The sequence below is a fragment of the Hippoglossus hippoglossus genome, chromosome 21, assembly GCF_009819705.1.
Source record: "Hippoglossus hippoglossus isolate fHipHip1 chromosome 21, fHipHip1.pri, whole genome shotgun sequence".
In the NCBI taxonomy this organism is placed as follows: domain Eukaryota; kingdom Metazoa; phylum Chordata; class Actinopteri; order Pleuronectiformes; family Pleuronectidae; genus Hippoglossus; species Hippoglossus hippoglossus.
In genome coordinates this window covers 21,764,298-21,780,282 of record NC_047171.1, presented here as the reverse complement: position 1 = coordinate 21,780,282, position 15,985 = coordinate 21,764,298, and the positions used below count along the sequence as shown (strand labels likewise).

The window sequence follows — 15,985 nt, the reverse complement described above, 5'->3', positions numbered from 1 at the left end:
TGCCCCCTTTCAAAGCATCCACCCAGATTATACAGCAGTATTTTTGAAGCACCTGCATTTGTGTTTTTTCTTCAAAAGAAAATATTAAGTTAAAGAAAACTTGAGAGGCAAGGCACACTTGTAGAGCATCTAACCCTATTTTTGTATTTGTAATCTTGATCTTCATTTGTCTTTTCCCTCTTCAACATAAAAGTAAACCTTTTTCAGCTGCTTCATACTCTTTCATACAGAAGCCCCTAAATCATTTTGCTTTTTTGCCTCACGTTATCAGATTCTCTCTCCACCACCAAAAGTACGTTCCCCAACTGTATTTGTGTTGCATTTCCTGCCTAGTGATTGTTAATGATGTCATTTTAGGGTAACAGGAATACTTTGTTGCTGCTTGTGTCAACAGCCCGTCACATGGGGCGACTAATGGCTCACCTGGTTGATTGTGTGCCTAATGAGGCTTGAGTCCTCCTGCATCAAAAGAGTCTTTTCTGCTCTCTCTCCCTTTCACGCTTTACTCTGTTCTTTCAAATAAAGGCTCATTAGAAAAAAAAAACAGCACCATCAACTACATCCTACAAGGACTCAAAGTTCAATCAGCACCTTCGTAACACAAGCCTAAAAGTATTAGTATGGCTTACTGGGAAACCTAAATTGAACAGAGCTAAAAATAACATCATGGCTTACACTTTTTTTCTATGTGTTTTGCCGTGAGAAGAGTTTGTGACGTGAGCACAGCAGTGCAGCTCGACTCCTCTTCCTCCGCTGACTTGCATTTTAACTCCATTAGCGCAGGAAGAAAGCTTGTTCTTGATCACACTTTAATGTACCTCGATACACACTAATGGTAATGCAGGAGCTATAATGGCCTCTTCAACATTAATGCCAGATCACCCATAAGATATGTAAATGTGTATGTGCACATTCAATTTCTCATGGATGTGCTTCTGAAGGCAGCGGTTCTCTGGATGCACAGACCAGCTGTGAGCACAGACAGCCGCATCAACCCACACTTTTAAATTATATAATCATCACAGACACTGACATATTAAATTAAATACTGTGATTATTTTAATTATGTCTTTAAATACATGTTTCTGAGCAAAATGCAAGCCAGAGCTCACAGGTTTTTTACAACACACTATTGTCAGGACAGGAATAATTTTACTGCATTTCTATTTGCTCTGGTGAACAATGGCTATTTTTAAACTCTGCATTTCGGTATGGATTCATAATTGCCTTTTTTTAATAAGTTACTGCTGGATAACGTTGTGCTAATGGAAAGAAAAAGTTGCAGGACAGAATGCTTTACCTGCATTGTGTACACAGCATAAACAAACTAGTTACATTTTATAGTGGGCCATCAAAAAAGGCAAGGGCACTAGAATATCACTCAGTAGGTTGCATTCCTCTATCAAGGCTCTACCTTAACTTATCTGTTTTTTCTTTCATCAAGAACCATTAATTATTCCTTGAAAAATCGATCAAGATGTCAAAAAGCTCTATTTGGATATGTTTAATATTTGCCCCTTTTGTCAAGATCTGCGCCAAAATTGACAATAAATAGATTGTTCCTTGGCCCATGATCCATATTTCCACCAAGTTTTGTGGAAATAACTTACATAATGTAATACTTGGCTTAGCAATACAAGCCTCAAGTGTTTTGACTGTAAAATGCCCCCTATTTAACGCATCCATCCAAATCTATCACCGGGCTATTTCTATTTAAAGCAACTAACTAAAATGATAAAGCTGCATTCTATCACTCCACTGAGTGACCAAAAGTTCAGTTAATCTTCTGTTTCATTTGCAGGTCAGAGGGAAACGAACTCTTACTCGTGTTCCTTTGGATTGTGTGCTAAACTACATCTTTGGTCTGAAAGAGCAAGAGTCAAAATGTCATCCCTCCCTTTCTTTTTTTCTCTTTGATTGCGAATCAAATCGTGACACCAAGAATCGTGAGTTTGCCAAAGACTCCCACTCTCACTTACTTGTCCGATAGTACAACAGACCCATCAGCCCGTCTGAAGAGCCTAACTGTGTTTGACTGGAGAACTGGTGCTAAGTTCCTTTATTTGACTGAAGGCAGAAAGAAACCCAATCGTTTTAAGTGGAGAACAGGCATAATGATCCGCAACAATTAGATATCAGGTGATGGAGAGGGAGCGACAGTGAAGCTGGCAGAGGGCAACATCACTCTGAGCTGCTGCCGCTGAGAAAGACGAGCTCTATCTCCAGCTTTGTTTCTCTTTCAACCACCGATAAATGGAAGAAAACAGACTTAATGAAACTAGAATGATGCTTTATTGACCTAAACCAGTGAGCAAGACACAGAACTGATAGAGAGAAATGTACATTTTTATATATATAATTATGAATCCATTCAGTAAATCTAGTTGTGTTATAAATAGATCTGGTTCCCTGACTCAAAACAACATAACCCAGTGTTGCAGAGATACTACATCGAAGGAATAACCCCTTTTACAAATGTCTTTGGTTTCTTATCATAGTCACTTGGATTAAAATGTGGCTTTTTAGACAAGCTCATGCTCCCTTTAAAAAAAAATATATACACGCACATTTTTTATCCAGAACTGATAGGACTGACATTATGATGAGAGTAGAGTATTGTAAGATCTTTATGTTGGCTCCATACATTACACTGGGGTAACAGTATCTTACACCACAATCTAGAAGGCTTGGATGCTGTATAAACAGAGGCTTTTACTGTCTTTATTTCACTGCAAATTTATTACCACCCTCTCCCTAAGTGCCATGAGCGTATTTACTGCAGGAAGGAATTCAGATATTCACATTCTCACCACCCTCGTGCATCTTCCGAAAGGTCTTCCGTTAAACCAGATAGAAAGCGTCCATGGGGTGAGCTGAAAGGAGATGAGAGTCGAGTGGAGAGCGGGGGACAAGTGCTTTAAATCAGTCAAACTGACTCTGGAGGTCGCTCAGAGCAGCACATAACTTCAGCTCTGCTCTCCAGCTCCCCAAACCTCCACAAGCTTGTCCCTGTGTGCCTCTTGTAGTGGGAGCTAAGCTGATTTTTAAATATCTCTTTTCAAACAATGGCAAAAGTAATGGCCTTGCTCTTTGCTGCTGGCTTGGAGGGGGTTTATGAATATTTCAGTGCCCTGTGTCTGTTTCCATACATTGTAATTGTGTGTGTGTGTGTGTGTGTGTGTGTGTGTGTGTGTGTGTGTGTGTGTGTGTGTGTGTGTGTGTGTGTGTGTGTGTGTGTGTGTGTGTGTGTGTGTGTGTGTGTGTGTGTGTGTGTGTGTGTGTGTGTGTGTGTGTGTGTGTGTGTGTGTGGAGACGTGGCACATCAGGGATAAGGGTGCATGAATCACAGCCAGTGGGAAGGAAATGGCTAGCGGCAGTTTTTTGCTCTTTTTTCCCCCAGAGCAGGCGGCAAGCAGGCAATTGCCGAGCACGTTGAAGGTCACAGCTCCTAATAGACTGTGTAGTCTTGTTGGACGTGATGACAGAGGCCAAACTGTCAGCTGATTCGTCTTTTTCCAATTAATATCACATTGTCGGAGTGCTGTGCGTAAAAGAAGATGGCACCTGTCCATGGCGTTAATGAATAATTTTAACAGGGGGTCCTTGTGTGTATAAGAATCATTTTTCAAACTCTGTGAAAACAATTGTAGAGAGGTCTTAATGAAGCCTGCCTCATGTGTGTACCACAGGTTGAGTGCTAATTTGCTGCGGTTGACCCGGTGGCAGCATTAAGCGCAGAGCGATTTAGAGCAATTTCTGTGCAAAGGGTTAGCAGTGTAGTAAATATGTGACTTATCTCGCATTTGCACACAATCGGACCATTCTGGCAGACTTTTAAATCAGTCCATTATGTGGACTGCGTTTGGAAAATTGTAAACCAATCAAATGGAAATACAAACAAATCTTTAGGGTTGTTCCACCAAATATATTAATCAAATGAGAAACACGGCTGCCTTTCTCATCTAAACCCTGCACTGTATTTGAGGCTTCAGTTTTTACATTCAAGCTGGTCAGTCGATAGGGAGAGGAGGGGAGGAGAGGTTTTTAATCTCCCTCAGACTCTGACCTTAATAACACAGGGCCACTCCTGGATGGCAAGTTTGTTCCAAAGCGAGCTTAAGAATACAATGTGCCATGATTAATAAATTTACAGAGGCAGTATAGAGACTGAGCCATAGAGAGCTAAGCAGATCACCGTAGAAGGATGTAATGGACGACTACAGTCAGCTTACACAATAAGTGTTTGGTTTGAGGTTTACAGTATAATAGATGGTATACATTTTATACCAGTAACAATAACTTACTATTTTCATCATAATGACTTGGATGTTAATTATCATGCACATTGCAACTGTACTGTATATTAATCAGGCTGGATTGTCCACATTGATCAAATTATTAAGAACAGTAGCTAGAATGTGTTTCATTCATAGTTACATCTCCAAACTATGCAAATGTTGCCCGAGGTTTCGATCCAAACGACCTCTCCTGTCACCTCAAACCGAAAGGATGTCCACAAACGTAGGCAACACTTGACACTGGTTCTTGATGCCAACATGCCAAACTAATATGTAAACACAGCAGTGACTTTACACAGCCAGTAACTATGCATCTGTTTAAAGATACAGTGATCTATCCAAACCACAGTGGGAAAAAAAGGTTGAAAACGAAGGTCAACTTTATGTAGTATTTCAATTAAAACAATATCCCATAGGGCTATGCAATATGTCCAAAATCTCATATACTGATAGAGATCATTTCATATCCAGATAATGATGCATATCTCTTACTTGTTACTCCTACGTTTTCTTGGCCGTGTTAAATTGAGGCCATGTTTGTGCAGATGTAAGTCGTAACAGCAGCTGTTATCTCCTCCGATCTTCTTTGTTCTTTGGCGTATCGTGTGCCGGGGCAAAAGCCTCTCGCAGTGTCTGAGTATGGGATTTGTTTTGAGCACTCGACTTTAGTTTTGTGGCTCTCATCCGTAGACTCTCTCTGTACTGTTTGACATGATTCTTGTGGTCAAAGGGGTCAGTGGTGCTTTGAGTTTTCTGGTCAATGTCAGACTTTTTATACCCAAACCATGTCCATGCCTCAGAATTTTCCCCTCGTTAAGGTACGACAAAAGAGAACAACATGAAAAAAACAGACATTTTTAGCATTATTTCATAATGCACATCTTCTATATTCCAGAGTTTTCCTGCAGCAGTCATGACAAATTGGAGTAAAGGAGCACACACATAGCACTGATAATTAGTTTGATATGGTTTTTGGTTTGATAAGCCATCAATGTAACTCAGCCTTTAAACCCCGGCAAAATGTATCAATACTGAAATTTAATAATAACTAAACTCAGAGCAATAAATAGTTGTTCCACATGTAATCCACTTTGTATGGAAATTTTGTGGGGGGAAATTAAACACAGGGAGGTACAGTATACATATATACATCCAATATTCAAATTGTTTAATTATGTAAAATTTTAAGACAAGCCACTTTGACTTGGTGTAATGTTTTTTAATTTTTTTAATTTTAAGTGTTTTAAATATATTTTCTTTATAGCCATAATATTTGGATTTAATCCTCATTTACAAGGAGCAGTGTCAGTCATCATCTTGTATTTTTTGCAGAAATAAATGTTTGTCAACATAAAACAATTTCTGTATTTTTACCAAAGTCAGTGTTGCCTGTTTCTTCATTTGAAGTAGTTTGTGCCTCAGGGATTGGAAACAGTGGAATGTTTAATAAACCAGGTCAGATACTAATGAAGTGGTGGTTTTAAGACTTTTAACCAGCGTGTTAGACTGTTGCAGAACAACAACACTAAACTCGGGGGGGAGAAACTGCACACAGGGGGGCTTTTAGTTAAAATGGAAAAAACCCTCTGTATCCCAGTATTGGTATTGGCTAAAATGCCACTGTAAGCTTAATTAAAGAAACTGCACACAAGGCTGTCCATTTATTGACAGTATGCAACAGCCCATGCCTTTGCAAATTGGTGAGTTGTGATTTGGCAGCAAAGTGGGGTGTTTGATTGTACTATTAATTAATATGAAGGTATTCAAATCATACAGTATTGGTGGAAATGATTTCAGTGATTCCAGCCTTGCCAAGCAGCTGTCACAGAAAAGCTGATGAATCCTGCAAAGGGACAGACTGTGTCTGTGGTAGTTTAGACAGTGATTAGGGTTGAAGTCACAGATTACATTGGGTACAAATTGACAAGAAGATTACCCACCACCAGGACTCACTAGGAATAAAAAGGTGAGGTTGACCAAGAAGTAGAAAGGAACACAACAATTATTTATAGTAGACATATGATGCTCATATTCAGGTTCATAAATTGCTTAATATTTGAACAGGTTTACATTTTCTATATACTTTCTCATACTCCCCGCTGAAAAGCGGTAAAACAGGTAGAAGACACCAACGAAGATGTCAAGAGAGTTTGTGGTGATAAGAGGTGACGCCGGTGTCTGTGTGTTGTCAAGAAAATCACGTGATCTACGCAGCAGAATTAATACGTTACTTCCTGCCTCTGTCTGCTGCACCCGGCTGCTCCACCTCTCACCTGAATACTGCGGAGGATTTGTTGTTGTTGTGAACACAAATATGCAGAGAACCTCCCACTGTGTTGTGCATGTGTGAGAGGCAAACTCTGGTTAAACTCCGTTGCCAATTCTGCAGATTTTAACCGCAGGTCATGGAAAATTAAAATGGCTTAAACATTTTGTTATGTTGCTCTGATTGTTGCTCCGCTGGCCCACTCTGTTGTGATTGGTCAGCCGCTTCCCGTGCAAAATGTCAGCATCTGCTCTGTCTTTACCTGCCTTTGTTGGGGGCATGCCAGACCAGCCAGTAGGCGTGTGTGATGTGGGAGGAACATGGTTTATTATTAATTACAAAGGATGTATCATATATCATCATATAAATTGATATGTCATAAATCATCAATTTAGTTACATAGCTTGAGATATTTTTCTTTTGTAAAACTAGGAGCAGTGCTGGTTGCCCAGTCTCAAGGAGGTTGAAATATTTCCCCAAGTTGCTTGGAAACAACTCTAAAGAACTATAACTCTTGAGAAATGACCTGTTGTTGGGAACCGATGTCAAAAGAGGATTTCAGTGTTGTAGGAAGAGGGCTGGTGAGTGAGACTGGGCTAGTCATTGAAATGTTTCATGTTTAAACACACTCAAAGTCACAACCAAAACCAATGCATATAAAGCTGCTCCTCCGCTCTCGGTGTAGCCCCTACTCACAAGTAATAGTAGTTTCAATTCAATTTCATTTGTGTAGCACCAAATCATAATATACATTATCTCTAGGCACTTTACACAGAAGGTCAAGACCTTTAAAAAAAAAAAAAAAACAGTTCCCACAATGAGCAAGCACTTGGGCGACTGTGAAACATAAAGCTAAACATTTTCCTATTCAGGTTAGATCATTTAATGAAATCAATGAGACATGCAGGCTTCTTAGCTTTTATTGTCAAGTCAATAGTTACAGTTGTTGCTAAGCGTACACACTCCATATTTGTAGCTGCATCCTGTTCGCTGTGTGTGGGCAAATTAACATTGTGGTTGGGGATAGTTTGTCTGGAAAATCATGGTTACATAAGCCACTTGAAAAGAAAATCCTCGCCATGGTTATTAGTCTTATGATAATAAATGCTATTGAAGCGTTCCTTTTGCTTTCCTGGTGTGACATTTAGAGTTTTTTCCCCCTTTTTCCATCCCATCATTGCCGTTGCTTCTGCCGGAAAGCTTGTCCCAGGCGTGCTCTTAATAGCATTTTATTTAATGGCTTGTATCCCAAAGTACCGAACAGGAAGATGCATCATTTAACAGAATTTCCTAACTGCTCCACTTTGCTGTTTGAGCCAAACCAGAGTTGGTTGATGACGGTCAATGATTTTGGCAATAACAGCAACCTCTTGACATTACACAGAACTATTTGATTCAGTGTTCATAGTAGATTTATATATTGATGCAGGTTTAATTTCCCTTGTCAGGGATGCTAAAAACATTGGGATTGGCTCCCAAGTTTTTCTTTGAAGCCTGTGTGGCTAATTTTGCAATAATTGCTAATTTGGCTTAGATCTAATTGTGATAATAACCAGCCAGTTTTTGCCAAAACAAACTTACATTACCTGCTCCCGTCCTTGTGGTTCTCAAGATGCTATGTAGGCAAGAGGTGGCTGTCAAATCAATCACATAATTTAGTAGCTTGATTTTCAATTAGTATTCCAAGGTCCTTTAAATAAGCAGTTTGTCAACATTGTCAACCACCCTGCACTGTTTAGCTTGTCCTTGGTATATGGGCCAATCAAAATTTGATGAAGCATCCAATCAACACAGATCAGAAGGAGCCAGCCAAAGCTTAAGTGTCAGTGTCATGGTGTGTATTAATGTGATTTATAAGCTGCACTGTGTGCATGACGTGCGTCATGGAAAGCCATGAGGCTAAGAACCCAAAGAAACTCCTGGCCCTTGTCTTTATTAGCTTGGCTGCCTGCTGGCTCCAGAGAGAAAGAGAAATGAAGGAGTGTCTGGATACTGATCCCCACATGATGGCATAAAGAGGCAAGCAGGTAGGCGGGCAGGTAAAAACACATAGCTTGGTTGGAGAGAGATAAAAGGTGGCTGACAGATAGCTAAGTTAATGTATACCTAAGTATACCTCATACTAATTGCTTACTTAAGGGGCTTTTCCAACAAAAGTTCCAGGAACTTTGATTTCCAAAGAACTAATGTGCAGAAACCTTCCCAGTGGTAAAAGTTCCTCAACAGAATTGTGATTTTTTTCCACAGCCAATTGCACAGGAACATTATGCCAATTAGTCTGCTGATGTAGGAAAACCATAGTGTTTTGCTATCTCTGTTATTTGCACGACAATGGAGCATGAAATATAAAGCTATGTATATATAAATCTCTTGGGCAGCTCCTTCTTGATTATTCTCGTTATATTAACAAAATAGAGGTAAAAAATGTTCCAGAAAACGTGATGGTGCCCAAACCCCACCCGGAAGTTCCTCAACCTCCAGAAAGTACTACACCTAGAGCAGGGACATTTTTTGGGGTCAAACGATCTCTATCTATTCATCGACCCACCTAACCAACCACCCATGATTATCCTGCTACTGATCCTTGAGGGTCACAGGGATCTGGAGCCAATTCCAGTTGACATCAGGCAAGCAGAGTATACCTTGGACAGGTCGCCAGTTGATCACAGAGCTGATACCCAGAGACACACTGTTCAACTATCTCCCCAGAACTTGATTCCAAACCTGACTCCTCCAGCGGTAACAAAGGTAGATGAACCAAGTCCTGGGGGATGTTTGTCCAGTGGGAAACCACCTTTTGTTTCGACTAAACTACCCGGGGCAGCACACACAGAATCCCTCTTACACTGAAATCTTAGGATCTCTTACAATACAACAAAATTGAAGTAAAGTTGCACAGGAACAGCTGCTTAAACGCAGAGCCTTGCTTCTACATAGATGGTCCATCTGGGCACCTCATGAATGAAATTATGATTTGATTGGAAGTAATGTATTTTTTTGTAAAGCTTTATTGCTTGGCAGATGGGTTTAGTCTGCTATAGGGTAAAGACATGTTGTCTTCTGTGAATGTGTCTGTATTCTGGAAACGACTGACAACAATACTCTATTGATGAGGATTGTGGTTTGTAACCTGTCAGTCTAATGCGACCGGTGACAGATTTTTAACGAGCCCCTCTAAAAGGTTGTAGGAGTTGGTCTCAGTTGTGAGTCTTTTAAAAATAATTTTAGAACTGCTAGATTTTTCACAAATGTTTATAATTTTTTAAAGAGGCTTTTGACATATAATGCAACACATGAATCATTATTATTCTTCTCTTTTAGGAAAAGTCAAGGTTGAACCTAGTGTTAATGACACAATATCAGTAAAGAAAAATAGTAGCGAAAAATCGAAACCTGAAAATCTAAAGTTCAACAGAAGTAAAACAATGGAGCTTTATTTTACACAATAAGATCTAATGTATTGTATTTGTCCTTTGTAGCTGTGTTCACACCTGCTCAGAGACTACAGTGGAAAATTAGCCGAGATGGCTAAACCGGCTCATTTACAGGAATGTTTATTATTGGCATTATCCCTGTAAATTCCATACCGAATAACAAAACAAAAACTAAATACAAGAACTGTGGGATAGTCTGATCCAGGGCATCTGTGCCAATTTAGTAACCAACAACATGAAGGTCATCACTGAGATAATGTGATGAGCTGAAGGCATGTAGAGAGAGAGCAGCTGGCAGAGGGACAGATAGGAAAGCTGCCAGGTAGAAGGACAGAGTAATATAGATAAGTAAATCAACAGATGTCCACAGAGTGACTGACATGACCAGAAAGACAGTACATTTACTTTTCTGAGGTTGTGGATTCCACCTGAGTTCAGGGTATGGAGGAGTTGACAAATAGGTTTGACAGTGACAGAGATCAGCATTGCTCCAGTAAAAACTGGCACCTCTTCCTTCCTCGGCTCTGTCATCTTCTCCGTTTGCCCTGCAGCGCCTCTTCTCAACATCAGCCTCCATGTCAGAGCTCATCTCGCAATCTCTTGCTCTTTTTATCCTCTTCCCCCTTCACAAGCCTGTCTCACACAGCCTGGTTTCAAAGGTCACATGAAGAATACAATCTTATTTTGTTTTACCTGGTGGACAAATGTGCACAGACACAAGGACGAGGCAAAGAGAGTGAGGCACTAAAGGGAAATACAAAGACATTGTGATACTGCATGTGAGTATTATGTCATTATGTCTGCAGTTGTATGTTCTCTCCTTTAAACAATGAAGTGTGTGGGTGTGTATGTGAACTGTGATGCCACGTCTTCCAGATTAAAGTCTTTAGGGTCATGTCCTCACTTCAGTCCTGCCAGCGATTCTTTGTGTGTCTCTGCACGTGCACGTTGGGGTGGATTGTTGTCCTTACATTCTTGTTCGATGAATAAAAGAAAACACGAATGAAGGTGTTTTTCTTCTTCTTGGGATTTGAATAGTGTTGATTCTTTTTAAAAATGTAAGTATTGTTTGAGGTAATTTCAAATGTTGTTTAGGACTAAATTTAATCTCACATTAACATGTATAGCATTTCCCTAAGAATAAATTCAATCTATGGCAGTAACGGTGCTGCACGTGCACACAGGTCACTTTCAGTTGTCTTTGCTGAGCTTTTATTTGGAAATACAGTTGTCCAAAGCTGCAGGTTTTGCTGCAGAGTTGTCACACGCAAATTCTCATAAATTGATGTACTTACTTATTTTAATATTTCTGATTTCTTTGCAGATGATGAAACATGCGTGGGACAGCTACAGACAGTACGGCTGGGGTCATAACGAGCTGAAGCCACTCGCCAAGAAGGGACATTCCACTAATATCTTTGGTAGGTCAAGACAAACCACCCTATCCCTCTGCTCTCTGTACCCATCATTCGTCTGCTCACACATGGATCCTGATATTTATACACAAACTTACAGAAACATTCATGCAGAAATACCCTGTCTTTTTGCCAAAGTTATGTGAATATGCCTTCACCAAGAAGCACATCGCTGTTGGAAGAGAAGAAGCACAAGATTAGCAGAACATGCATCACTGAAATGTTTGATAAGAAAGAAAATCTGAAAATGTTTAAAGCATTGGTAATGATCTTTATCCATGTATAAACCAATGAAGCTGTCAAACTATGCAGCAGTGTTGTAAGACAATACTGCGCTAGTTCCTAATGAAGTTGTTTCTGTTACATTATTATGCCTTTAGTTAAAGTAATCTCATTCTTAGGTTAACAATATTTAAGCCTGAATATATTTGTCACACAGTGAAATGGTTATAATATAAGATTTTGCATTAGACAGTGGGAGTTAAAAGACTTTTTAAGGTCCAGTCATGAGGGAACTTCCTGTTTGCAGAGAGAGAAATTTTGCCTTTGGCACTGATCATTTTTCCCACAGAGAGGTCAGTCCACTGCAGCTTCTCATCATCTGTGATTTATGTTTTGGAGGCGGCTTTTTTTTTTTTGTATCCACCTCTGCAGCTGGCTTTTGTGATAACATAGATCACACAGCCTGCACTGCACTTGTCACAGCAGGAGAATCTTCACACCTTTGCGAGTTGTTCCCGAACATTTTCAGAGCAATGATGAGGTTACCGACTTTGACCAAGGCCTCGCATTTGACATTATGCTCAAATGGGCTCAGTGAAGCAGATAAACCCTAAGAGAGTCTGAATAAGTTGATCTCACTTCATGGTTTAAGACACTCAGGCTACTCAGATTAGAGACTTAATATGGATTTTTGGGGGCAGAAGCTGATAGTGGTAAATATGCATACACAAAAGAAATTATTCTTCTACAATTATTCCTAAAATGTTATGACAAAACCCTGTTTTCCACACTTGCTCTGCTGCTGGCCTACATATCACGTCTTCCTGTTTTCTGTAGTCATGTAGCTTTCACAGAGGATGAGGAAGGTGTTAAAAATATCCAGAGATCTACAGGCCGCAGAGACAGTTTTAGAGACATAATATGAATAAACACATTTCCTGGTGAGCTCTGTCTTTGTGGAACAGCTGTGGGTGCTGCAGGCCTTAAATGACGGACGTTACATTTGCCTTTTATATTCTTCACTTCTCATGCTTGAGACTACTGAAAATTCTTATTTGAGTATTATATTGGTATAAAAATGTCCATAGCTGTATTGTAAGTTAAAATTCAGAATAATCTGTACTTGATTGCAGAAATCCCATTTTAGTCTCTGCTCAGTGTGAATCTCAGTGCATATTTATGGTAAGATGTTGCTTTGTGTTTATTCAGCCGAGTTTTTATGAGTTGCCAATTCGACGTGTGTGTGTGTGTGTGTGTGTGTGTGTGTGTGTGTGTGTGTGTGTGTGTGTGTGTGTGTGTGTGTGTGTGTGTGTGTGTGTGTGTGTGTGTGTGTGTGTGTGTGTGTGTGTGTGTGTGTCAAATTGGAATGTTCCGTCTGGCAAATTGTCCAGAGGCGCCTGTGTTATGAGCCGCTGCTAAATGGTAGATGGATGCTAAGTGTGTGTTTCCATTTGTTGGTTGGTTCTTGTCTGGCTGAGTGTTCATCTATGTGTTTCTCTATGTGTTGCTAATTTCTCCTGCCTTGTTGTCATGGCTGATCTCGTCTGGGTATCTGCAGGTTGTTAGAGTGGCCTTGCAAAACATGTGAGATACAAGGAAAGAATCAAGCCACAAACTCTTCGTAAAACACAACTCCATTATTGAAGAGGTGTGTTCTGTTCTCTGACAGAACCTGGCTCCATTGTTTGTGTTTGTCTCTTAAAGAGAGAGAGATCCACAGAAAAGAGAAGGCCATAAATTGAAGAAAGAACAGAAAGAGTCTCTTGTTGCCTGAACTATCAGGAGCATCGGCAGCTTCTGTGTTCAAAGGGACTTGCTTATGCACAAAGGCTGGATGAGTGGATGAAAACAGAGATTGCTGATCGACTTAATATCACAGTGATTTATATCACACTATGATTGCAAAGCCAATCCAAGACTAACCTTACATTCACCTATCAAACTGACTTCAGGAAGTGAAGGAAAAGGAAGAAATATCTCCCTCTGCTGACCAGGTTTGCAGAACATAGCCCCATGTCCGGCTAGAACTGAACAGTTAGCCTCTTTTAAACATGTCTTCCCTGCAGCTGTTAAAAAGACAAAGGGTAAAGCTGCATGTGCTCACCAACTGGCCACCAACTGTGACATCACCCATTTCTTGAAACCAGAACTAACTATTTTTTGAAGAGCAGGGGGTTGAGCCTGACTGAGAGCTCAAGGACACTGCACGTCCACCTGCACCCATTGGATGGTACTAGCTGTCAACCATCCACGCCCCCAGTGTCTAACATGATTTATCGTCTATTTGACACTAAATGGGACCATAATTTACAAAATGAACATCAAGATGTCTTGAAGAAAACTTGAATCTAGATCTTTAGACAATAAGCTCTTCAGTAAATGTTAACATCTGTGTCCACTGCAAGAATAAACGACAGAAATCTAATTCTGTGTTTGTACCTTTTATACATAAAGCTGAGGTGAAATAAATGTACAACATTCCCACCTTAAACATGCTGTGTAAAAGGGGCTATTGTGGTATCAGGCTCAGATAACATTGAGTCCAGTGCCTGGCTCTTGTTTTCTTCTCCTCTGTGGAGAATCGAGTAGAGCTGATTTTGAGCACAGATACAAACACGGCCTTTGTCTCAAGGGTAAGCGGTTCAAGCAAGGATAACGCATTGGCCTTGGAAAAGAAATGTAGTTCAAGCTGGGTTAAGAGAGCACAGTTAAAGCCGTGTCAGATACAACCAGCAAGCTACAGTAAATGCACACTAACACAGAGCTGCACGTACGCGCACACACACAGCAATCACTGCATGTTGACGAAGATCCAGCAAAGTTTGAATCTCATTTATCCGGAATGACAAATAATTTGCCCTGGAGGGCTTCAAAATCTATATCATTACACCCTTAATTTGGAAAAAGGCAAAAAAAAAAATCTACCAAGAATAAAAGAAACATCTTCAGGACGTGCAAAAAAGAATGGGGGTCCTTAATCCTTTAAACAGACAAACAAATACACAGCGACTGTTGAAAACTGTTAAGTGCTTTTGTTTAATTGTGTGAAATAATGGAAACCACCATTATCAATATTGTCTTCCTATTACCCAAACCCCAAGTTCTCCCCCTCCTCCCCTCATATTTAGCTTGAATTTCATCCACCTCTACGTCTTTGTGTTTATAGATACTTAATCATTACATATGAATATATCTTTTGTGTGTAAATCATTTTATGTTTTGGAATAATTTCAGCTTCCCCAATATAGGGATTTACAGCTCTTCTTTATCATTCATCTAAGTAATTGAAATACATTTAGATTTTATAGATTGTTGGTAAGACAAATTATGTCTTAAAAACTGTTTAAGTTATGGTCCTAGTAAACTACTTGTGTGAACCACAGACTGCCAGTTCAATGCTTTTTGTATCTTGTAGCTCTGGTCGTAGTAGCTCTGTCCTTAGTGGTGACATTGTCCAGTCAGGTGATTGAAAGCGTTATTCATCTCTAGGTTGTAACTCTGTCTGCCCCCCCAACACACACAGAGTAATGGTATCTATGGATAGTGGTATGAGGAGCATCAGCCACCATTGATTCTGGCTGAAAACACTTGACCCTTGGTGACGTTGTGGGCGAGACAGCTTGAAGGCCAGGCTTCAGATGGGCAGCACAGACTCTGATCTTTACTGGAAAATGCTCCCAGCAGACAGAGGTCATGTTACATTGATCAGGACTCAAGTGTGAATGTAAGTCCACACCACTGTCTTCCTTTCCCTCTGGGCAACCCAAGATTCCACAGGTTTTCTTAGCTGGAATAGTGAAGTTAAATGAGACCTCCTGTTCTTTGCATGAGCGACACAGACTGAATAATTTATAGAAAGTTAAACGATAACAATTTCAGATGGAACGCCACTCAGCAGTGGATACCTGTGGTAAGACCCAAAAGTCCCCTTTAAATTTAATCAAGGTGCACCAAATGAAACACTGCCATAGGTATCATTCCTTTAAATCAGTTTGTCATTAAGATCCATTAATTATTCCCTGGGAAATTTGTATAGATGTCAAAAAAACAACCTCTCAACCATCTCGCTATGTTGAAGAAAGTGAGTGATCTGTGTGATGCGCCCCGTCCTCTGTATCCGCGGCAACATTTACTGGGTTCTCTCTTCCCTGTGTTGCATTGTTCCACTAAATTCAATGGAAATCAGTTCAGTAGTTTTTGTGTTATCATGTGGATAATCAAACATCAAAGAAACCAACAGAGAAACAAGAAGACATGCTTATTTACTTGCTAGATTTTATTTGTGACTTTGACATAACCCTACTTGAGTCATTTGTTGAATCCCATCATGTCTGTCAGCAACAAAAGAAC

At 40.0% G+C, this 15,985-nt stretch overlaps 1 protein-coding gene across 2 annotated transcripts in view; it reads left to right on the top strand.

Annotated features, from left to right (window-relative positions):
- Positions 1 to 15,985, top strand: part of man1a2 (mannosidase, alpha, class 1A, member 2) — a 114,376-nt gene that overhangs the window by 31,431 nt on the left and 66,960 nt on the right. For both annotated transcript variants that reach the window (XM_034574827.1, XM_034574828.1), the window contains exon 4: positions 11,323 to 11,419. In XM_034574827.1, the coding sequence (XP_034430718.1) occupies positions 11,323 to 11,419 (97 nt within the window). The remainder of the gene's footprint in view (positions 1 to 11,322; positions 11,420 to 15,985) is intronic.